This window comes from Anolis sagrei, chromosome 7 (assembly GCF_037176765.1).
Source record: "Anolis sagrei isolate rAnoSag1 chromosome 7, rAnoSag1.mat, whole genome shotgun sequence".
Taxonomy (NCBI): Eukaryota; Metazoa; Chordata; class Lepidosauria; order Squamata; family Dactyloidae; genus Anolis; species Anolis sagrei.
Genome location: NC_090027.1, coordinates 810,087 through 834,291, shown reverse-complemented (window position 1 = coordinate 834,291; position 24,205 = coordinate 810,087). Strand labels below are relative to the sequence as shown.

The window sequence follows — 24,205 nt, the reverse complement described above, 5'->3', positions numbered from 1 at the left end:
ATAAGGTGAAATTGCCAGGTCTTGACGTGACTCCAGGCTCCAAGCGCAACAGGAGTTGGGTGTCGTCCGCATATTGATAGCAGTCCAGGCCGAATTATTATTATTATTATTATTAACTTTATTTGTATCCCGCTAGCATCTCCCGAAGGACTCGATGCGGCTTACACAGGCCGAAGCCTCAGAACACAATACAGTAAAAACATAACACACCATAAACAAAGCAAATCAAATAATTAAGCGAAATAACAACAACAGTGACAATGCAACAAGACACTTTAAAACTGGGCCGGCCGGCGCGCTGGGGTACAGGGTTAAAAGTGCTGAAATGGCAGGAGGAACATCGGATTAAAATAGTGCGGTGTGCAGCAATGTTGATTATACTAAAGTGCTTCTAGGACTTGGGATGGGGGGATCCTAATCTGAGAAGGCACAACGAAACAGCCAAGTTTTCAGGTTCTTTCTGAATATTGCTAAGGTAGGGGCCTGTCGAAGATCTTTTGGAAGGGCATTCCAGAGTCGGGGGGGCCGCCACAGAAAAGGCCCTGTCCCGTGTCCCCACCAAGCGCGCTTGCGACATGGGTGGGATCACGAGCAGGGCCTCCCCAGATGACCGGAGCGAGCGTGTGGGTTCATAGATGGAGATGCGGTCACGCAGGTAGGGTGGTCCCAAACCGTTCAGGGCTTTGTAGGTGAGCACCTGCACCTTGAATTGGGCTCGGAAAATAAATGGCAGCCAGTGGAGCTCCTTAAACAGAGGGGTAGACCTCTCTTGATAATGAGCTCCAGTTAGCATCCTAGCTGCTGCCCGCTGGACCAATTGAAGTTTCCGAGCCGTCTTCAAGGGCAGCCCCACGTAGAGCGCATTGCAGTAATCCATTCTAGAGGTGACCAAGGCATGGACCACCCCGGCCAGATCAAACCAAACTGGCAAGGGTTCTAACCTAGATGTGGAAAAGAAGAGGGGAGAGAATTGGACCTTGGGGTTGTTAAATGGAGGGTCAGCACATTGACAAATCCTATTGAATCGATCCTGGGAATGTCAACAGGATTTAGTCCAAAGCTGAGCCATATTCTTGATTTAGCCTTTGCTTCAGTAAAGCTGTCATTGGTTGAGTAAGTTTGAAATTCTTGAAGTTCTGCCCCAGCTGTACCCACAGTTGGCTCATCTTGGGGTTTGGAGGTCAATCATATGTGAAACCCAAAGCTGGCAGCCTTTCATGCTGTGGGTCTTGCATGCCGGAGGGAGGGTTTTGTGAATTGGTGTGTTTGGCAGCTTTGGCAGAATTTGAGGAGTCGTTTTGCAAAACCACACGGAATGGCATGAACGCTTCCATGGAATATCTGTGTGGGTTGCATTATTCCTTGGAGCTGGCTGTGAACGTATACAAGATGGGTGGGCAGCACCCTGGAGCAAAGGTTTCCGTCTTTGTTTAGAAGGCAAAGGGGCACGGTGAGGTCCGGCTCGGAAACCTCTGTCAAAATGTCCAGCTTGAAAGGAGAAATTGCCTCTTTGTTTTATTCTGGCCCTGGAAAATGCAGAGATCCTTTACAAAGACTGGTGAGTCCATTTCTGTCAAGTCTCTTGTTTTTTGCACACTGCTTCTCTCTGGAACATTTGCTTCTACTTAGGAAGAGGTTTCTTCTTTCTTCCCTCTCCAAGGTCTTTAAGTAGGAGCAGATGCAGCCGGGGAAGAACGGTTTTTTCTAGTGTTGTTATGGGATAGCAATACTTTGCTTTGGAAATAACGGCCTTCTGTTGGGTGGGAAGAGACAGGAGAAAAGAAGCAGGAAAGAGAACAGGTACGAGGGTTGAATGAAAAGTAATGCCTCCACCTTCGTAACTTCTCAACAGGTGGCAGTACTGGTATGTGGCAGGTACTGGCTTGTTCAGTAGACTCTCCTCTACAGTTCCATTTGGAGGGTTGAATGGAAATGAATGCCTCCACCTTTGTAATTTCTCAACAGATGACAGTACTGGTATGCGACAGGTCCTGGCTTGTTCAGTAGACTCTCCTCTACAGTTCCATTTGGAGGGTTGAATGAAAAGTAATGCCTCCCCCTTTGTAACTCCTCAACAGATGACAGTACTGGTATGCGACAGGTCCTGGCTTGTTCAGTAGACTCTCCTCTACAGTTCCATTTGGAGGGTTGAATGGAAATGAATGCCTCCACCTTTGTAACTCCTCAACAGATGACAGTACTGGTATGCAACAGGTCCTGGCTTGTTCAGTAGACTCTCCTCTACAGTTCCATTTGGAGGGTTGAATGGAAATGAATGCCTCCACCTTTGTAACTCCTCAACAGATGACAGTACTGGTATGCGGCAGGTACTGGCTTGTTCAGTAGACTCTCCTCTACAGTTCCATTTGGAGGGTTGAATGGAAATGAATGCCTCCACCTTTGTAATTTCTCAACAGATGACAGTACTGGTATGCGACAGGTCCTGGCTTGTTCAGTAGACTCTCCTCTACAGTTCCATTTGGAGGGTTGAATGAAAAGTAATGCCTCCCCCTTTGTAACTCCTCAACAGATGACAGTACTGGTATGCGACAGGTCCTGGCTTGTTCAGTAGACTCTCCTCTACAGTTCCATTTGGAGGGTTGAATGGAAATGAATGCCTCCACCTTTGTAACTCCTCAACAGATGACAGTACTGGTATGCAACAGGTCCTGGCTTGTTCAGTAGACTCTCCTCTACAGTTCCATTTGGAGGGTTGAATGGAAATGAATGCCTCCACCTTTGTAACTCCTCAACAGATGACAGTACTGGTATGCGGCAGGTCCTGGCTTGTTCAGTAGACTCTCCTCTACAGTTCCATTTGGAGGGTTGAATGGAAATGAATGCCTCCACCTTTGTAATTTCTCAACAGATGACAGTACTGGTATGCGACAGGTCCTGGCTTGTTCAGTAGACTCTCCTCTACAGTTCCATTTGGAGGGTTGAATGAAAAGTAATGCCTCCCCCTTTGTAACTCCTCAACAGATGACAGTACTGGTATGCGACAGGTCCTGGCTTGTTCAGTAGACTCTCCTCTACAGTTCCATTTGGAGGGTTGAATGGAAATGAATGCCTCCACCTTTGTAACTCCTCAACAGATGACAGTACTGGTATGCGGCAGGTACTGGCTTGTTCAGTAGACTCTCCTCTACAGTTCCATTTGGAGGGTTGAATGGAAATGAATGCCTCCACCTTTGTAACTCCTCAACAGATGACAGTACTGGTATGCAACAGGTCCTGGCTTGTTCAGTAGACTCTCCTCTACAGTTCCATTTGGAGGGTTGAATGGAAATGAATGCCTCCACCTTTGTAACTCCTCAACAGATGACAGTACTGGTATGCGGCAGGTCCTGGCTTGTTCAGTAGACTCTCCTCTACAGTTTCATTTTGGTGGGAAGCCTTAGCATTGAACAGTTGTGTTGTTAGAGTGCGAAGTATGGAACCCTGCACAGACGGACGGTCAGTGCGACTTAAGCAACGTGCAGTCATTGAATTCTTGACAGCAGAAGGTGTCAGCCCAAAAGTAATGAAAAGTAATGCCTCTACCTTGATAACTCCTTAACAGATGGCAGTCCTGGTATGCGGCAGGTACTGGCTTGTTCAGTAGACTCTCCTCTACAGTTCCATGTTGGCAGGAAGCCTTTGCATTGATCTGTTGTGTTGTTAAAGTGCGAAGAATGGAACCCTGCGCAGATGGTGGGTCAATGCGACTTAAGCAACATGCATTCATTGAATTCTTGACAGCAAAAGATGTCACCCCAAAGGAGATTCATCAGAGAATACAAGCTGTTTATGGTGATTGTGTTGATGTGAGGACTGTGCATCGTTGGGTAAGTAAGTTTAAAGATGTTGAGGTGGGAACATCTAACTTGCGTGACAAACAAAGAGTTGGACGTCCTGTGACAGCAACCACCGAGTTTCACAAGCAAAAGGTTGACAGATTGATTCAGGATGATAATCATATCTCTCAGAAATTTCAAGCATAATTGGCATTTCACAAGAATGTGTGGGTCACATTATTGCTTTGCTTGGCTATCAGAAGATCTGTGCACAATGGGTACCCAGGATGCTGACGCCTGAAATGAAAGCGCACAAACTTGAAACTTCAGAGACCAGATCTCACCACTGTACGGCATCCTCTATACAGTCCAGATTTAGCAGCCCCTGACTTCCATCTGTTCCCGATAATGAAAGAAGATCTGCGTTTAGGTTTAGGTAAAGATTTCCCCAACATTAAGTCCAGTTATGTCTGACTCTGCGACTCTGGTGCTCATCTCCATTTCTAAGCCGAAGAGCCGGCGTTGTGTGTAGACACCTCCAAGGTCATGTGGGCAGCATGACTGCATGGAGCGTCATTACCTTCCCACAGAAGCAGTACCTATTGATACGTTTTCCCACAAATATATATGCACACACATACACACATACACCCAAAGTTGTATTTGGGTAGGTGGGTAGGTATGTGTGTGTGTGTATATGTCTCTCTCTCTGTGTGTGTATGTATGCATATATATATATATATATATATATATATATATATATATATATAGTTTACACAAGATCAAAAGAAACACTAGGAATATATACATACACATGTACATACACCTACCAACCCAAATACAAATGTGTGTGTGTATGTGTATATATATGTGTGTGTGTGTGTATGTGTGTGTGTGTGTATGTATGTATGTGTGTATACACACACACACACAAAGTTGTATTTGGGTAGGTAGGTGTATGTATATGTGTATGTATATATTCCTTGTGTTTATTTTGATCTTGTGTAAGCCATTTGGAATCCCGACTTTGTGGGGAAAATGGGGCATAAATAAAGCAATACAAGAAATATGGGATCTACACCTATCTGGAGTTTGTGTGCGGAGGAGATGAAGCCTTGTACTACTGCAGAAGGCTTGGATGAGAGAGCAAGAAAGGGCTGTGTGTGTTTATGCATATGTGTGTGTGTGTATACTGTATGGCTTACACAAGATCAAAAGAAACACCAGGGATGTATATACACACACACATACACCCAAAGTCGTATTTAAGATGGTCTTGAACATGCAGTCATGCTGGCCACATATCAATAGGTACCGCTTCTGCGGGAAAGGTAACGGTGCTCCATGCAGTCATGCTGGCCACATGACCTTGGAGGTGTCTCTGGAGTTGGTGTGGGGAGGAGATGAAGCCTTGTCCTACTGCAGAGGGCTTGGAGGAGAGAGCAAGAAAGGGCTTTTTGTGACCTAGATACAGCTGCCAAGAAGGCCTCTTGTGTCCGGGATCCCAAACAAATGCAACTCAGATGTGAGTGGGTCGCAGAAGAGAACCTCTCCAGAAGATGTCAGTGAGCAAGGCAGCTCACGTGGGTGGAGGCAGCCCTTCCAGTATCCCAGTCTTAAAACCATTAAGGCTTTGAAGATAACCATCAGCACTTTCCATTGGGCTCAAGTCCCTTCGGCTGCTGTACTGAAGGCAGCCACATTCCGCATTGTTTGAAAGGCCTAAGAAGCATGTCGGGGTCATTCTGCACCAAGTGGCTTAAACCTTCCCACCATTATGCTTCCAATTTTTGTCAAATTTTAGCTGTAGTGCCAGTCTGTAGGCTTGGGTAACTACGGAAAAATTTGGTTCTAAACTCGTTTCGTTTTTAGGGGGTTTTTGCGTTTCGTTTTTAAAAAGAATTCCAAAATTTTTCTTTAAAAAAGTTCAATATATATGAAATTTCATAAAATTGCGAAACAATTACGAAACAATTACGAATCGATTCGTTATGGCGGACGCGATTGTGCAATATGCTAAAAAACCATCTCCAAATGGGACAGGGGGAACTTCTGAAGCTTCCCTCTCCCTCTGTTGTTGACTGTTGGTGTGATAATTTATTTTTTATCACTGATAAAACAAAACAAAAAACCCCTAAAACTTGCACCAGACATACGGAAATAATTACGAAACAATTTCGAAACAATTACAAAACAAATTGAAAAAATTGTTTCGATTTTTAATTACTCCTGCATGGCTCAATATCAGATCGTAAGCTAATTTAAATACGAATTAATAACGAATTACGAAATTAACGAACGAAACCGCCCGAGCCTACCAGTCAGGTGTTACACCAAGTGTCCCAGAATTTGAGGTCTCTGACTGCAAGAGTTGCTGAGCTAGACCCCCTTATCTGAAGGGTAATCAATTTGTGTGTGCATCACATTTAGCAAAATGCCATTTTTGTGCTCTAATTATTTATTTATTTTATTTATTTCTCGCGCTTCCACCCCGCCCTTCTCAACCCCCGAGGGGTGACTCAGGGCGGCTTACAAAAGGCACAATTCGATGCCAACACAACAATAAGATAAAAATAAACATATATAAACAGTAATTAAAACAATCAATTATACATCGTAATCAATAAAAACCAATCTAATGTTCAACATTTGCCAGCTCAGAGTCCATAAATTCATTCCACATTGTCGTCGCTTGTCCTTGGTCTATCTGCCAGATTACCCAAAGGCCTGGTCCCATATCCATGTTTTTAGTTTCCTTCTGAAAGAGAGGAGGGATGACCGCATCTCCATCTACGAACCCACACGCTCGCTCCGGTCATCTGGGGAGGCCCTGCTCGTGATCCCACCTACGTCGCAAGCGCGCTTGGTGGGGACACGGGACAGGGCTTTCTCTGTGGCGGCCCCCCGACTTTGAAATGCCCTTCCAAAAGAGCTTCATCAGGCCCCTACTCTAGCAGCTTTCAGAAGGAACCTAAAAACTTGGCTGTTCCGATGTGCCTTCGCAGATTAGGAATCCCCATCCCAAGTCCTAGAAGCACTTTAGCACAACCATTGTTGCTGCACACCGCACCTTTAATCCTACGTTCCTCCTGCCATCTTAGCACTTTTAACCCTGTACCCCATTGCGCCGGCCGAACCAGTTTTAATAGTGTCTTGAGGTATTGATGTATTGTCATTGTTGTTATTTTGCTTAATTGTTTTGATTTGCTTTGTTTATTGTTGTGTTATGTTCTCTATTGTATTGTGTTTTGAGGCTTCGGCCTGTGTAAGCCGCATCGAGTCCTTCGGGAGATGCTAGCGGGGTACAAATAAAGTTAATAATAATAATAATAATAATAATAATAATAATAATGTTGATGACCTAATTTCCCCGGGGAGTGAATTCCACAAGTGAGGGGCCACCACCGAGAAGGCCCTGCTCCTCGTCCCCACCAACCTCACTTGTGATAGAGGTGGGGCCAAGAGCAGGGCCTCCCCAGAAGATCTTAAACTCCGAGGCAGGACGTAGAGGGAGATCCATTTGGACAGATACGCTGGGCCGGAACCGTATAGGGTTTTGTAGGTCAAAACCAGCACTTTGAATTGTGCTCGAAACTGGATCGGCAGCCAGTGGAGCTGACACAACAGGGGGGGGGGGTGTGCTCCCTGTATGACGCTCCGGTGAGTACTCTGAAGTTTCCGAACAGTCTTCAAAGGCAACCCCACGTAGAGCGCGTTGCAGTAATCTATTCGGGATGTAACAAGAGCGTGGACCACTGTGGCCAGATCAGGCTTCCCAAGGTACGGGCGCAACTGGCGCACAAGTCTTGAAACTCAACGTATATGAATAGCTAGTAAATCAAAATCCTGTAAAGTTTGGCATGCCACGTTCCGGCAGATATGGAAAACACAAGAATGATGACCGTCTTATGTCTGTTATAACAGGCAATTTGCAAACGCTTGCTCAAAAAACCACATATGGCAGGGCTGTCTACTCTCTGCTTGCTCAATTGTGGATGGTTTCACTGTGTCATCATATTGAACCTTCCCGAAAGTAACTTTTCCTATCTTTGCCCCGAGCTGTTGTTTTGTTACTTTCTTGTACTGCCCGTGACGCTTGAAGAGTGGCCATCCCTTGGACTGAAGAAATGACCCATCGAGGCCAGTATTGCCTGCTGTGATTTGCCGCAGTGCAATCTGGATTTCTGGGCCAAGGTTTCCCTCTTTTGCATTCTCCTCACCCTCGCTGCAGTTGCATCCCTGCAACTCTGAGTTGCAACTCTGCTCTTCCTATGGGGTTGGCGGACTTGGCGTTGTGGACCTCGGGTGCCCTCTTCTGTTCAGTGCATTGCATTGAAGCAGCCAGATGGGAATCTGTGGTAGATGTATTGTCGAAGGCTTCTGGAATCACTGGGTTTATACATCTGTGGATGGTCCAGGGTGGGACAAAGGACTCTTGTCTGCTGGAGCTAGGTGTGAATGTTTCAACTGACCACCTTGATTGGCATTTGATGGCCTGGCAGTTGTTTGGTGTGCCTTGTTAGTGCCAGAGGGAATCTTTTGTTGAGAGGTGATTAGCTGTCCCTGATTGTTTCCTCTCTGCTGTTTTGCTGTTGTAATTTTAGAGTTTTTTTAATACTGGTAGCCAGATTTTGTTCATTTTCATGGTTTCCTCCTTTCTGCTGAAATTGTCCACATGCTTCTTGTGGATCTCAATGGCTTCTCTGTGTAATCTGACATGGTGGTTGTGAGAGTGGTCCAGCATTTTTGTGTTCCTAAATAATATGCTGTGTGTTGTAGGTTTTTTTGGGCTATCTGGCCATGTTCTAGAGGCATTTTCTCCTGACATTTCACCTGCATCTATGGCAAGCATCCTCAGAGGTCGTGAGGTCTGTTGGAAGTAGGAAAATGGGTTTATATATCTGTGGAATGACCAGGGTGGGACAAAGGACTCTTGTCTGCTGGAGCTAGGTGTGAATGTTTCAACTGACCACCTTGATTAACATTTGATGGCTTGGCAGTGCTTGAGGCAATCTTTTGTTGAGAGGTGATTAGAAGTCCCTGATTGTTTCCTCTCTTGTTTTGCTGTTGTAATTTTAGAGTTTTTAAATACTGGTAGCCAGTCCTTTGTCCCACCCTGGTCACTCCACAGATATATAAACCCAATTTTCCTAGTTCCAAGAGACCTCACAACCTCTGAGGATGCTTGCCATAGATGCAGGCGAAACGTCAGGAGAGAATGCCTCTAAAACATGGCCACATAGCCTGAAAAAACCCACAAGAACCCAATCTGTGGAAGGATGGCTTTTGACTAGTCGGATGCTTCCACCTAAAGGTGTTTTAGGGCAGGTAGTAACTCTTCAAGGAGGAGTTCGTTCATAAAAAATATGCAAACCTCGTCGTTTTCTTGCCTTTGTTGTTGTAAACTGCTGTTGAGTTGACTTCAACTTACAGTGTGAGAAACCTCCAAGTCCCGCTATCATCAAAAGCCGGTCTTCTTGTTTTCCTACGGCGTTCTTCATTATTCTCTGTACTATTGAACCACGTATTCTCACGATACCCAAACTGCAATAGTTTTGTTGGCTTCTAGGAAGAGTTTAAACTTGATATGCTCTATATCACTGTTTCTCAACCTTCCTAATACCGCCATTCCTTAAGACAATTCCTTATGTCAGTTCTAATTCTGCGACCCCTCAATACAGTTCCTGATGTTGTGTTGACCCCCAACCATCATATTATTTTTGTTGCTACTTCACAACTATAATTTGGCTACTCTTATGAATCATAATATAAATATCTGATATGCAGGATGCATTTTCATTCACTGGACCACATTTGGCACAAATACGTAATATGCCCCAATTAGAATACTGGTGGGGTTGGCAGGGGATTGATGTTGTCATTTGGGAGTTGTAGTTGCTGGGGTTTATAGTTTACCTACGATCAAAGAACATTATGAACTCCAACAATGGAATTGAACCAATCTTGCCACACAGAACTCCCTTGACCAACACAAAATCCTGGAAGGGCTTGGTGGGCATTGACCTTGAGTTTGGGAGTTGTAGTTCACCTACATCCAGAGAGCACTGTGGATACACACAATGATGGATCTGGACCAGACTTGACATGAATACTCAACATGCTCAATGTGAATGAACACTGGTGGAGTTTGGGGAAAATAGACCTTGGCATTTGAGAGTTTTAGTTGCTGGGTTTTATAGTTCACCTACAATCAAAGAGCATTATGAACTCCAACAATGGAATTGAACCAGTCTTGCCACACAGAACTCCCTTGACCAACAGAAAATACTGGAAGGGTTTGGTGGGCAGTGTCCTTTGGTTTTGGAGTTGTAGTTCACCTACATCCAGAGAGCACAATGGACTCAAACAATGGTGGATCTGGACCAAACTTGGCACAAATATTCAACATGCCCAATGTGAACAAACACTGGTGGAGTTTGGGGAAAATAGACCTTGGCATTTGAGAGTTTTAGTTGCTGGGATTTATAGTTCACGTACAATCAAAGATCATTCTGATCACCACCGATGATAGAATTGGGCAACCTTCCCACATGGAACCCCTATGTCCAACAGAAAATACTATGTTTCTGGATGGTCTTTGGCGACCCCTCTGAAACTCCCTTGTGACCCCCCCCCCAGGTGTCCCCAGGTTGAGAACCACTGCCTTATGTTGTGGTGACCCCCCAACCTTGGCACTATTTTCATTGCCCCTTCAGAACTGTCATTTTGCCACTGTTATTAATCGTAATGTAAATATCTGATATGCAGGATGGATTTTCATTCACTGGGCCAAATTTAGCACAATGATCCAATACGCCCAAATTTGAGTACTTGTGTGGTGGAGTGGGGAGGGAGTTGATTTCGGCATTTTGGAGTTGTGATTGCTGGGATTTCTAGTTCACCTCCAATCAAAGAGCATTCTGAACTCCATCAGTGATGGAATTGAACCAAACTTGGTACAAAGAACTCCCATGACCAACAGAAAATACTGGAAGGGTTTGGTGGGCATTGACCTTGAGTTTTGGAGTTGTAGTTCACCTACGTCCCGATAGAAATGTGGACTGAAACAATGATGGATCTGGACCAAACTTAGCGGTTTGACCCACTGCGCCATGCAGTAACTGGTTTATTTTGTGGATGAGAACTACAAATGAAATAGTTTGGTTCTAACCATGGGATGGAGCCGAGTGCTAACATGCAGCCAGCGGGAATGTCAGTGTTGGTGTTGCTACCTAGTGTCTTGACACCTTGCCCATTTCTTTTTTCTTTTCTTCTTCTGCTTCCTACAGGAACGGAGGAGCTTCACCCCTCCGAGTGGACCTCCGTTGTCCGGCCTTCCTCCGCTGAACGGCTCTCCATCGTCAGGATCTTACACCCTCTGCAGCCCTTGGGAGATCCGCAAGGAACACAACCGGAGCCCCTCCAGCCCTTTCCATCGCAGCTACAGGTGAGCCGCCCTGTGTTACCTAGTCGCTCACCTGTACTTAGGTTTATGTTGCCTCTCCCAAGCTTTATCAGACCTTTGGGGAGGATCATGGCAGCTTCACACACCATCAGTTGGAAACTAAGCAAGTGGAGTTTATATATCTGTGGAATGCCCAGGGCCATCTAACACCTCCCAACAAAGGGATCCCCCAGGTAGCAACCAGCCAGGCTTTGAAGCTGCAAAGCCATTGAATCCTAATCATCAGAGGTTATGGGGTCTGTTGGAAACTAGGCAAGTGGGGTTTATATATTTGTAGAATGTCCATGGCCATCTAACACCTCCCAACAAAGGATCCCCCAGGCAGCAGCCAGCCAGGCTTTGAAGCTGCAAGGCCATTGAATCCTAATCCTCAGAAGTTGGGAGGTCTGTTGGACACTAGGCAAGTGGGTTTCCAAGTGGCCTCATCGTCCCCCATTCTGTCTCTTTGCATTTCGTTTTTTCTGCCAAAGTGGAGTCTCTTGCATTTGTCTCCGTTGAACTTCGTTTTGTTAGTTTTGGCCCATCTCTTGTAATAATAGAGTAAAATAATGAATGTAATAATAATAATAGAGTAAAATAATGGAAATGTAATAATAACCATAATTATACAGATTAAAATAGTAAGCGTAGTAATAGTAATAACAGAGAAAAAAATAAATAAGCCTTAAAAGAGGGCTGAAAAACTCAGCTTATGCTCGAGTATATACGGTGCATTGTTTTGTAACCAAATTTATTGAATTTTTGCGTAGAAAATTACCTTCAGGCTACATGAAAGATAAATATAAGTTTGTGTGTCAATGTGGCTCCAAGTCATTTCATTCTGTGCGTATATGCAAATAGGTTTTCTCCAAACTGCAAAACCCTTCTGGTCCCAAGCATTTCGGGTAAGGGAAATCCAACCTTTGGGCCTCTTTGTCTTGGCAAGGTGAGGGTTAATGCAAAGGTGCTGCTGACAGACCTGGAGGTTGGGCAAGTCGGGGCGCCCTGCGTCATGTACAGGGAGTGTCCCGCGTGCGCACGGAAAGAGCCAAAGAGAGCCAGGTAACACCTGAAGCCAACCAGGAAGGAAGCTTTCAGGTGAGAGGGAAACAGGGCTGGGGGGGGGGGGGGTCTTTGGCAGGAAGGAAAGACTCCAAATACTATTGTCGAAGGCTTTCATGGCCGGAATCACTGGGTTGCTGTAGGTTTTTTCAGGCTGTATGGCCATGGTCTAGAGGCATTCTCTCCTGACGTTTCTCCTGCATCTATGACAAGCATCCTCAGAGGTAGTGAGGTCTGTTGGAATTAGGACAATGGGTTTATATATTTGTGGAAGGACCAGGGTGGGACAAAGGACTCTTGTCTGCTGGAGCTAGGGGTGAATGTTTTAACTGACCACCTTGATTAGCATTTGATTGCCTGGCAGTGCCTGGAGCAAACTTTTGTTGAGAGGTGATTAGATGTCCTTCTGGCTACCAGTATTAAAAAACTCTAAAATTACAACAGCACAACAACAGAGAGGAAACAAACAAGGACATCTAATAATCACCTCTCAACAAAAGATTGCTCCAGGCACTGTCAGGCCATTATATGCTAATCAAGGTGGTCAGTTGAAACATTCACACCTAGCTCCAACAGACAAGAGTTCTTTGTCCCACCCTGGTCATTCCACAGATATAGAAACCCTTTTTCTTAGTTCCAGCAGACCTCCCAAACTCTGAGGATGCTTGCCAGAGATGCAGGCGAAACGTCAGGAGAGAATGCCTCTAGACCATGGCCATATATCCTGAAAAAACCTACAACAACTCCAAATACTGCCTTATATGCCTTCTCTGTGATTTATTTCCTGGAGGTGCAGAGCTTCATGCACCTTCAAAGGACACAGCCAGGAAAAGGCTTTCTCTTGGTCCAAGCAGCTTGGGTAGGTGGGATTTTGGGAATGGCAGCTGCGGGTGGGTGGGACCCCATGGCAAGGATTGGTGAGTCCAAATAAGCATCTTGACTTGTTGTTGACATGGTTGGAATCACTGGGATGTTGTGTGATTTCCAGGCTGGATGACCAATGTGCTCTAGCAGCATTTTCTCCTGATGTTTTGCCTGCATCTGTGGCTAATGGCATTTTCAGAGGGTCTATAGCATCGTTTCTCAACCTGGGGTCATGAGGGCAGTGTCAGAGGGGTCTCCAAAGACCAGCAGAAAACATAATATTTTCTGTTGGTCATGGGGGTTCTGTGTGGGAAGTTTGGCCCAATTCTATCATTGGTGAGGTTCAGAATGTTCTTTGGTTGTGGTTGGGCTATAAATCCTAGCAACTACAACTCCCAAATGTCAAGGTCTATTTTCCCCAAACTCCACCAGTGTTCACATTTGGCCATATTGAGTATTCGTACCAAGTTTGGTCTAGATCCATCCTTGTTTGAGTCCACACTTCTCTCTGGATGTAGGTGAACTACAACTCCCAATCTCAAGGTCAATGCCCATCTAACCCTTCCAGTTTTTCCTGTTGGTTGTGGACGTTCTGTGTGGGAAGTTTGGTTCAACTCCATCATTGCTGAGGTTCAGAATGTTCTTTGAGTGTAGTTCAACTATAAATCCCAGCAACTACAACTCCCAAATGTCAAGGTCTATTTTCCCCAAACTCCACCAGTGTTCACATTTTGACATATTGAGTATTTGTGCCAAGTTTGGTAAAAATCCATCACTGTTTGAGGCCAGAGTGCTCTCTGGATGTTGGTGAACTACAGTTCCAAAACACAAGGTCAATGTCCACCAAGTATTTCCAGAATTTTCTCTTGGTCATGGGAGTTTTATTCTATTCCATCGTTGGTGGGGTTCAGAATGCACTTTGATTGTAGGTGAACTATAAATCCCAGCAACTAGAACTCCCAAGTGTCAAGGTCTATTTTCCCCAAACGCCACCACATTTTGGCAGATTGAGTATTTGTGCCAAGTTTGGTCCAGATCCATCATTGTTTGAGTCCACAGTTCTCTCTGGATGTAGGTGGACTACAACTCCAAAACTCAAGGTCAATGTCCACCAAACCTTTCCAGTATTTTCTGTTGATCATGGGAGTTTTGGGTACCAAGTTTGGTTCAATTCCATAGTTGGTGGAGCTCAGAATGCTCTTGGATTGTAGGTGAACTACAAATCCCAGCAACTATAACTCCCAAATGATAAAATCAATCTCTCCCCAACCCCACCAGTATTCAAATTTGGACAGATCGGGTATTTGTGCCAAAATTGATCCGGTGTATGAAAATACATCTTGCATATCAGATATTTACATAACGGTTCATAACAGTAGGAAAGTGAGAGTGATGAAGTAGCAACGAAAACAATGTTTTGGTTGGGCAGGACAACCACTGTATGGGTTGTGGCATTAAGAAGGTTGAGAAACTCTGATCTATAGGCATTCATAGACAGAACCCAGCCATACAGGCCCAGAAACCACACCAAAGTGCTTCTTTTGAGATGGTGGAGAGATGGCTTCCGAACCTGTTGCAAGTGAAGTTCCACATTGGGCGGTTGTGGGACCTTCTCTGGGTCCTGCTTCTCCATGCAAGACTCCAGGAATGTCTCCACCTTCTTCTGAAATCCTTCCTTTCCAGAAACTTCCCAGCCCTACCTCTTTTTTTCCAGGCTCTGCAGAAAAAGATGACCAAAGACTGGTTTGTCCTGCCCTCCTGGATCAAGGAAAGCTTGAGGGATGCCCAAGTCTAACCGCAGTGCGCTTGCTCTTTCTTTCTTTCTTTCTCTAGCCTGGATTCAGAGGCAGCCATGCATCGTTTGGAAGGGGACTCGGAAGTGTACAAGATGATGCAAGAAAACCGCGAAACCAGGGCTCCTCCGCGGCAGTCAAGCACCTTCCGCATGCTGCAGGTGGCTCTGGAGTTGGATGAAAAAGGTGGGCAGCCAAAACGCACCCTCGCGTGCCTCTCTTCCTGTCTGCAAATGTCCATATGTCAGGAGGAAAAGGTGTTCCTATGCAATGCGCTTCCTTTCCTTGCTCTCTTACTTACGAAACATTGCTTGAGTAGATGCACGGTGTTGACGTTGGAGGCAAGGGAGAGCATTGCATTGTCCACATCTGCGAGGCTGCGCTGCAACCTGTAATCAGCGGAGAGGTGTCTTCAAAGCTTGATTGTACCTGGGCATATTTGGATTCTGTTGGCATAAAAGGAAATGAGTTTAAAAAAAGACATTTCAGCTTCTGAGCTCACATTTATCTTGCATTTCCTTCGTTTTAAAAAAGCTCCTTGATATCATTAATATTAAATGTTGGTAAAATGAAAATACTGATTCATTACAATAGTTTACAGCTGCAATCCCCGGTGGACATATTATATAATAATAATAATAATAATTATTATTATTATTATTATTATTATTGTTATTGTTATTGTTATTATTAGAAACACAACAAGATGAGTCCACAGCAAACAAGATCACTCTGCTGGTTGTTGTATTGGATCACACGTCAGACACTTCCCAAGTGTCTAGGTCGGACTATGTGATTTATTATTATTATTATTATTATTATTATTATTATTATTGACACAAAAGCACAGTATGTCACAGCAAACGAGATCTCTCTGCTGGATTTCGTACTACAAAATCACAAGTCAGACCCTTCCCAAGCGTCTAGGACTGTGTGATGTATTTCCGAATGATGCGCACAGATCCAAGTCAGGACGCCTTTTGCAGTTGACAGATCGTGATTTTGTCAATGTTTATTGCTTCCAAATGCCAGCTGAGATCTTTTGGCACAGCAACCAGTGTGCCCATTATGACCACTGGGACCACCTGGACTGGTTGTTGCCATCAGAGCTGAGTTTTTCCTATTGTTTGTCCTCAATGCGACTCTCACCTGGAATGGCGACATCAATCATCCAGACTTTTTTCTTTTCCACAATCGTGATGTCTGGCGTGTTGTGTTCCAAAACTTTGTCAGTCTGGATTCCAAAGTCCCACAGTATTTTTGCGTGTTCATTTTCCACGACCTTTGTGGGTTTATGATCCCATCAATTCCTTGCTGCTGGCAGGTGGTCCTTGGGACATATGTTCCAGTGAATCTTCTGGGCCACAGAGTTGTGCCTCTGTTTGTAGTCCGTCTGTGCATTTTTCAGCTGAGGATGTGGCCCATGGTTTCCTCCGCTTCCTTGCACAGTCTGCATTTTGGGTCATCAGCAGACTTTTCGACCCTGGCCTTAATGGCCTTTGTTCTGCTGGCTTGCTCCTGGGCTGCAAGAACCAGGCCTTCTTCTGTCTCCTTCTTCAGGGTTCCATTCGTGAGCCATCACCAGGTCTTCTCCTTGTCAACTTTTACTTCAATCTTCTCAAGGAACTGCCCATGCAAGGCTTTGTTGTGCCAGCTGTCAGCTCTGGATTGGAGTGCAGTTTTCTTGTACTGACTCTTTGTTTACTTATTATTATTATTATTATTATTATTATTATTATTATTATTGTCGAAGGCTTTCATGGCTGGAACCACTGGGTTGTTGTAGGTTTTTTCGGGCTGTATGGCCATGGTCTAGAGGCATTCTCTCCTGACGTTTTGCCTGCATCTATGGCAAGCATCCTCAGAGGTAGTGAGGCAAGCGTCAGGAGAGAATGCCTCTAGACCATGGGCATATAGCCTGAAAAAACCCTACATCAACCTTATTATTATTATTATTATTATTATTATTATTATTATTATGCGGCTGAGGGGGGAAAGGAAAGTGCCTGAGCCTGTTAGGAATTGTGGGATTTAAAGTCCAAAACACCTGGAGGGCCAAAGTTTGCCCATCCTTGGTCTGGACTCTTCTAATAATACAGCCTAGAATTGTGCTAGTGTGTTTAGCTGCTGCATCACACTGTTGACTCATGTTCAGCTTGTGGCCTGTTAAGATTCCTAGATCACATGCGGCATCTATACGCAACCTTTCCCCCAGATTTGGGCCTGACATCCTCCGTATTGTTTCAACAGATGGCACGGCCACTCACTTCCCCAGCCAGCTGTCTCCCAGCGCTCACAAACCGGTCAATAGTTCTGCGACCGGCAGCAGCCCAAAGGTGATGCACACCTGTGAGAAATGCGGTGGCGGCATCACGTGAGTATTATATTATATTATTTATTTATTTATTTCGAGGTTTTATATACCGACCCTCTCACCTTCAAAGAGGGATTCAGACCGGTTCACAACATGTGTTAACATACAAAGAATATACAATAACAACACAATGCCACTTCATTACACGATTAAAATATCAGCACCATACACATTAAAACATTATCATCCCAGTTAAAAGAGCCAAATCGTCTGACACCATCACAATCCCATTCATCCTCCTTCTTTCATGTGGGCAAAGAATTAAATCAGTTGTCAAATGCCGCGTTCCACAACCAGGTCTTTGTTAGTTTCCTGAACGTCGTGAGGGAGGGGGCAGTTCTGATCTCTAATGGCAGGGAGTTCCAAAGTCGAGGGGCCACCATCGAGAAGGCCCTGTCCCTCGTCCCCACCAGCCGTGCTTGTGCAGGCGGAGGGACCGAGAGCAGGGCCCCTCCGGATGATCTTAGTGGTCTTGATTATTCATTCACGGAGGGGGCAAAAACAGAATGGGATTTATTTTTAGGGGGACAGGCATGCTATGGGACATAGCTTTGCAGTTTAAACAGAGGTGGAATCCTGTCCCCTTCATCTCTCAGGTAGGTCAATGGGCACCAGGAACCGAAATTGGGTTACATAGTGTAATGCATTATTTTGGAGATGGGACCCAAGTCTCAACAATGATATTAACTTACGTGTAGTAATAATAGTACTTTTGGATTTGTTGCCCACCTCACCTCACAGGTGAAGGCAGGGCACAACACAGTTAAAATAGATCATGGGAATAAGAGACATTCAATTCACACCTGATTTACAGAGCCTGAAGGTAATTGTATACAATATTTTAATAGGTTGGTGCATGACACAAATTGGTGTACATTGCACCATCAGAAAGCAAATATAATAGGAGACTTGGGACAGCTCACAAAAGCAACAGTGCAAACAACATATAATGAATACAGTGGAATTAAACTACAGAATTCCCTCCCTTCCTCTCTTTCCTTCCCTTCCTCCCTCTCTTTTCTTTCCTTTCCTTCTTCCTTTCCCTCCCTCCTTCCTTCTCTTCTTCTTCCTTTCCTTCCCTCCCTCCCTCTCTTTCCTTTCCTTCTTTCCTTCCCTTCCTCCCTTCCTTTCTTTCCTCCCTCTTTCCTTCCTTTCCCTCCCTCCTTTTTCCCTCCCTCCTTCTTCCTTTCCTTTCCTCCTTCTTCCTTTTCTTTTATTTCCTTCCCTCCCTTCCTTCTTTCCTTTCCTTTCCTCTCTCCCTTTCCTTCTTTCCCTCTTCCTTCCTTTTCTTCTTTCCTTCCTTCCCTCCCTCTTTCCTTCCTTTGTTTCTCTCCCTTCTTTCTTCCTTCCCTCCTTCTTCCTTTCCTTCCCTTCTTTCATCCTTTCCTTCTTTCCTTCCTTCCTTCCCTCCCTCCCGCTTTCCTTCCTTCCTTCCCCTCCCTCCTTTCTTCCCTCCTTCTTCTTTTCCTTCCTTTTTCCTCCCTTTCCTCCCTTTTCCTTCCTTCCTTCCCTCCCTATCCTTTCCTTTCCTTCTTTCCCTCCTTCCTTCATTCCTTCCTTCTCATCTTCCTTTCCCCCCTCCCTCCATTCTTCCTCCCCTCCTCCTTCCTGCTGTGAGTTTGCACAAACATGTGTGTGTGTGCGCGCACACTGGGCACATTTTTTTATTATTATTTATTTATTATTTATTTATTATTTGCATTTATTGACCGCCCCTCTCAGCCCGAGGGCGACTCGGGGCGGTGAACAACAACAACAAGAAAACAATGTACAATAAGTCAAGACAACACAAACCAGACAATACAAACATAACATATACTAAAAATCCGCTTCGTCTAGTTCTGGGGTCGTAGCCAAAATTCATAATCCTAGTCCATTCCAGAGTCGTTCAAGATACACTCAGTTGAAGGCCTGCTCGAAGAGCCATGTTTTCAGGCCCCTACGAAAGGCCATCAAAGAGGGCGCCTGCCTAACTTCAGCAGGGAGGGTGTTCCACAGCCGGGGGGCCACCACTGAGAAGGCCCGCTCTCTCGTCCCCGCCAGACGTGCCTGTGAGGCAGGCGGGACCGAGAGAAGGGCCTCCCCGGATGATCTCAAGGTCCTCGTGGGCTCATAGGCCGAGATGCGGTCTGCAAGGTATTTTGGGCCGGAACCGTTTAGGGCTTTGTAGGATAACACCAACACCTTAAATTGGGCCCGGTAGCGAATCGGCAGCCAGTGGAGCTGGGACAGCAGGGGCGTTGTATGCTCTCTGCGTCCTGCTCCCGTTAGCAACATGGCTGCCGCGCGCTGGACTAGCTGAAGCTTCCGGGCCGTCTTCAAGGGTAGCCCCACGTAGAGAGCGTTGCAGTAGTCGAGGCGGGATGTGACCAAAGCGTGTACCACCGTGGCCAAGTCAGACTTCCCAAGGTACGGGCGCAGCTGGCGCACGAGCCGAAGCTGTGCAAATGCTCCCCTGGTCACCGCTGAAACCTGAGGCTCCAGGCTCAGCGATGAGTCCAGGGTCACACCCAAGCTGCGAACCTGCGCCTTCAAGGGGAGTGCGACCCCGTCCAGCACAGGCTGTAACCCTATACCCTGTTCGGCCCTGCGACTGACCAGGAGTACCTCTGTCTTGTCTGGATTTAGTTTCAGTTTGTTCGCCCTCATCCAGACCGTTACAGCGGCCAGGCACCGGTTCAGGACTTCGACGGCCTCCTTAGTAGCAGGTGGGAAGGAGTGACAGAGTTGGACATCATCTGCGTACAGATGACACCGCACCCCGAAACTCCGGATGATCTCACCCAGCGGCTTCATGTAGATGTTAAACAGCAAGGGGGACAAGATGGAACCCTGAGGAACGCCACAGATCAACGGCTGTGGCGCTGAACAGGAGTCCCCCAGCAACACCTTCTGAGTACGACCCTCCAGAAATGACTGGAGCCACTGCAAAGCAGTGCCCCCAAGACCCATCTCTGCAAGGCGCCCCAGAAGGATACCGTGGTCGACGGTATCGAAGGCCGCTGAGAGGTCCAGGAGCACCAACAGGGACACACTCCCCCTGTCTAGCTCCCGGCGCAGATCATCCACTAAGGCGACCAAGACCGTCTCGGTACCATGTCCCGGTCTGAAACCAGACTGTGCCGGATCCAGAATATCCGTGTCTCTCAAGAATACCTGGAGTTGTGAGGCCACCACGCTTTCCATGACTTTGCCCAAGAAGGGAAGATTGGAAACAGGCCGAAAGTTGTCCAATTTAGTGGGGTCGAGTGATGGTTTCTTCAACAGCGGCTTTACAATAGCCTGTTTTAGGCTCGCTGGAATCTTGCCTTCCCGGAGGGAGGCATTAACCACCACCGTTACCCACTCGGCCAATCCCCCTCTGGCCTCCTTCAGAAGCCAGGATGGGCAGGGGTCTAGGATGGACGTGGTGGGTCTCATTCCTCCAAGTATCTTGTCCACATCCTCGGGTTTCACAAACTGAAAAGAATCCAACAAAATTGGACAAGCAGGTGCTTGTGTCACATCCACAGAGACTGCATCTAATGTGGCGTCCAGCTCAGAGCGGATCAAAGCGACTTTGTCTGCAAAGAACCGAGCAAATGCTTCGCAGCGCGCTGCCGAGTTGTCAGGGCTCCCACCTGCAGTAGGGGGAGTTAAAAGACCTCTGACAACCCGGAACAACGCCGCCGGACGGTTTTTTGCAGACGCAATAGTGGCCGCAAAGAAAATTTTCTTTGCGGCTTTTATTGCCGCGGCATATGCCCTTAAAAAGGACACAAACCGTGTTCGGTTTGACTCGCTTGGGTCCGAGCGCCACACGCTCTCTAGAACCCTCTTCCTTCGCTTCATCGCTGCCAGCTCCTCAGTAAACCAAGGGGCTGGTTTAGCTCGGTTACTTGAGAGGGGACGTTCCGGAGGGATCTTGTCAATAGCCCTGGTCATCTCCCCATTCCAGAGAGCGACCAGGGCCTCGACATGATCACCTACCGCGGTGGCGGGAAACTCCCCAAGAGCCGTCAGGAATCCATTCGGATCCATTAGCCTCCTGGGGCGGACCATCTTAATGGGTCCTCCACCCTTGCGGAGGTTAGGGGGCGCAGTGAGCCTAAATCTAATCAGGAAGTGGTCGGTCCACGGCAACGGAGAGATGGACAACTCCTCCACACCGCCACCCTGCTCCCATCCCTGGCAGAAAACCAAGTCCAATGTGTGTCCAGCACAGTGGGTGGGGCCAGTTATTTGTTGGGACAGCCCCATGGTTGCCATGGCGGACATGAAGTCCTGAGCCGCACCTGTGAGGGTTGCCTCGGCGTGGATGTTGAAGTCCCCCAGCACAAGAAGCCGTTGGGACTCCACCGCCAGGCTCGAGACCACCCCCGCTAGCTCAGGTAGGGAGACTGTAGTGCAGCGAGGTGGACGGTACACTAGCAGAATCCCTATTCTGTCCCGGCCACCCACCCTCAGGTGGACGCATTCAAAATTTGTGGTCTGCGGGATGGGGCTCCTGGTTAGATGGATGGTATCCCTATAGACCACTGCGACCCCGCCTCCCCGGCCTCCGGCTCTTGGTTGGTGTTGCACGGAGAAACCTGGAGGACAAAGCTGGGAGAGATTTACGCCCCCCGCTTCATCCAGCCAGGTCTCCGTGATGCACGCCAGGTCTGCCCGCTCTTCCAGGATTAAATCCTGAATCCAAGTTGTTTTCCCGTTGACAGATCTGGCGTTCAACAACACCACCTTCAAGCCAGAGGGCCCGCTCACCTGGTTACACCAATTTACCTTAGGAGACCGATTGGGAGTAGTTAATTTGGATAAGCGGTCCGAATTAGGCCGAATTCGAGGTCTCCTTCTCCCGCATCTCCTCCTTCCCACCACGACCTCTATGGGGGCCCCTCGGCTAGTGGAACACCTCCCTCCCTCCATGCCGCAGTCCAGAGCCCTGAGATTACACTCTCCTATGTTTGTTGTTAAGTTTGTTGGTTCTTGCCAGCATCCCCTCCCCCCCTCCTCCCCCCTCCCCACCACACCTTCAATCACAGGCTCCAGCCCACCTCTTCTTCCGCCCCCTCCAGTACACAAGAGTAGCAGAGATAGTACACAAATGGGGGCAGGGGGCCACATCGGTATCAGCGGTACAGATGGTAGTCAATGTTTCCGGCTGCTTCAGTGGAACAGTTCTTAAAGTGCACAGATTTTAGGAGCAGCCCGTCAATGATCGTAAATGATCGTATTTAGTCAGCAGCAACACACATTAATAACACACACGTTAATAAAGTGCTGGTCTAAAGTGCTCTACTTAACGATAATAAAGTGCGGCACAGAGGGACGGGAGAGGGGTGAAAGTGCTGGTGCAATCTAGCAGCAGGTGGCAGGCGCCTAGGTGCTCTATTCGTTCCTATCACAATGGGGACAGATGACAATAAATGACCAGGAATGTACTAGTTGGTATTATACGACTACCCCTTATAGGTGGAAATCGTGGTAGTTAACTAAATATTGCTATGACCCCGGTAAGTCTCTAGACGGTTGGTAGCCAGCGGATGGGCTTCCGGAGATGATAAATCGAGGATGGGGCAGCACAGATGGTCAATCACACTCTCGCTCAATAAGTAGCCGCGAAAAGGCCAGCATTAAAGGTCTACACAAGGGTCTACAAAAATGGCCAGCAAAAGGTCCATACAACGGTCTACACACAGCGGTCTACACACAGCGGTCTACACACAGCGGTCTACACACATCGGTCTACACAAGAGGTCGGTTCACATCATTTCATAGGCAAAGATGGAGAGGCCTAGCTGGCCCAACGGCCAGGAAGTGAGACGAACAAGCCCAGATGGAAGGGCCGCAGCAGGATGGACAAGCCCAGATGGAAGGGCCCAAATGGAGGGGCCGCAGCAGGATGGTGTGTGCACTTTTTTTTGTCGTGTCAGGAGTGACTCCTGGTGTGCACTGGGTGGCTGTGAGTTTGTATGAACATGTGTGTGCAACAGGTTGCCGTTAGTTTGCACGAATGTGTGTGCATGGGGTTGGTGTGCGCCCTTTTCACGCGGCATGCCCCGCTTTGTGTCTCCGGCAGGAACCAGGCGGTGAGGATCCACGAGAACCGCTACCGGCACCCCTCCTGCTACACGTGTACCGACTGCGGCCTCAACCTGAAGATGCGCGGCCACTTTTGGGTGGGCGAGGAGATGTTCTGCGAGAAGCACGCCCGGCAGCGCTACCAAGGGTCGGCAGGGGGCAGCACCGCCACGGCCGTCTACTCCCAGTCCTAAAGGAGAGGAGACGCCCGCCCTCCCAGTATCTCATGGAAGGCCCCCCTGGTCTCTCTCTTGCGCCTTCCTCTTTTTGCACCTTTCCGCGATTCAGCCCGCAACGGCATGCCCAAGATGGGGAATGCCTCAACTACAAAGGACGTGGGGAACTCGGTGCATTTCCAGCTAGCTTGTTAGGTGTGGGATTGTTCTCTTCCCAAGGCAAAGGTGTGCATTTGCAAGTCGTCTTTGGCACTTAATGGTTTGGGCAAAGCAGCGTGCCTTCCTTCCGAGGGGTCCTGCCTTGCTGGTCCCCTTCATCCCCAGGGAAAATGGCCATATTGTGGCCAACAGCACATCCACAGATCTCCGTAGTAAATGGAAATGGAGGGAGGGCCATTGGAACCAGTCGGTACTGGGGTTGGCGTGGGGGCAGCTGTGACCGTTGGCTCTGCCTGTAAAGCTTTCTCTCAGATGTTCATCCAGATCTCTATGTGAAATATAATAATATATATGTGTGTGTCTGTTAAAAGTTCATGGCCTGCACCTGCACTTACTCTACGGAAAAGGATGGAGAAGTAAGTACACACTGGCTGGAGTTACGATCCCCAAAAATGTGAAACACCTATTTATAAATGTTGTATTGTTTACCTGGAAAG

General features: G+C 47.1%; 1 protein-coding gene across 1 annotated transcript in view; it reads left to right on the top strand.

Moving 5' to 3' along the window:
• PDLIM2 (PDZ and LIM domain 2) overlaps positions 1-23,648 on the top strand; it is a 106,132-nt gene extending 82,484 nt beyond the window's left edge. The window contains exons 7-10 of the mRNA XM_060787478.2: positions 11,066-11,223; positions 14,980-15,125; positions 17,190-17,313; positions 23,372-23,648. Of these exons, the coding sequence (XP_060643461.2) occupies positions 11,066-11,223; positions 14,980-15,125; positions 17,190-17,313; positions 23,372-23,567 (624 nt within the window). The 3' untranslated portion in view covers positions 23,568-23,648. The remainder of the gene's footprint in view (positions 1-11,065; positions 11,224-14,979; positions 15,126-17,189; positions 17,314-23,371) is intronic.
• The last annotated feature ends 557 nt before the right edge of the window (positions 23,649-24,205 follow it).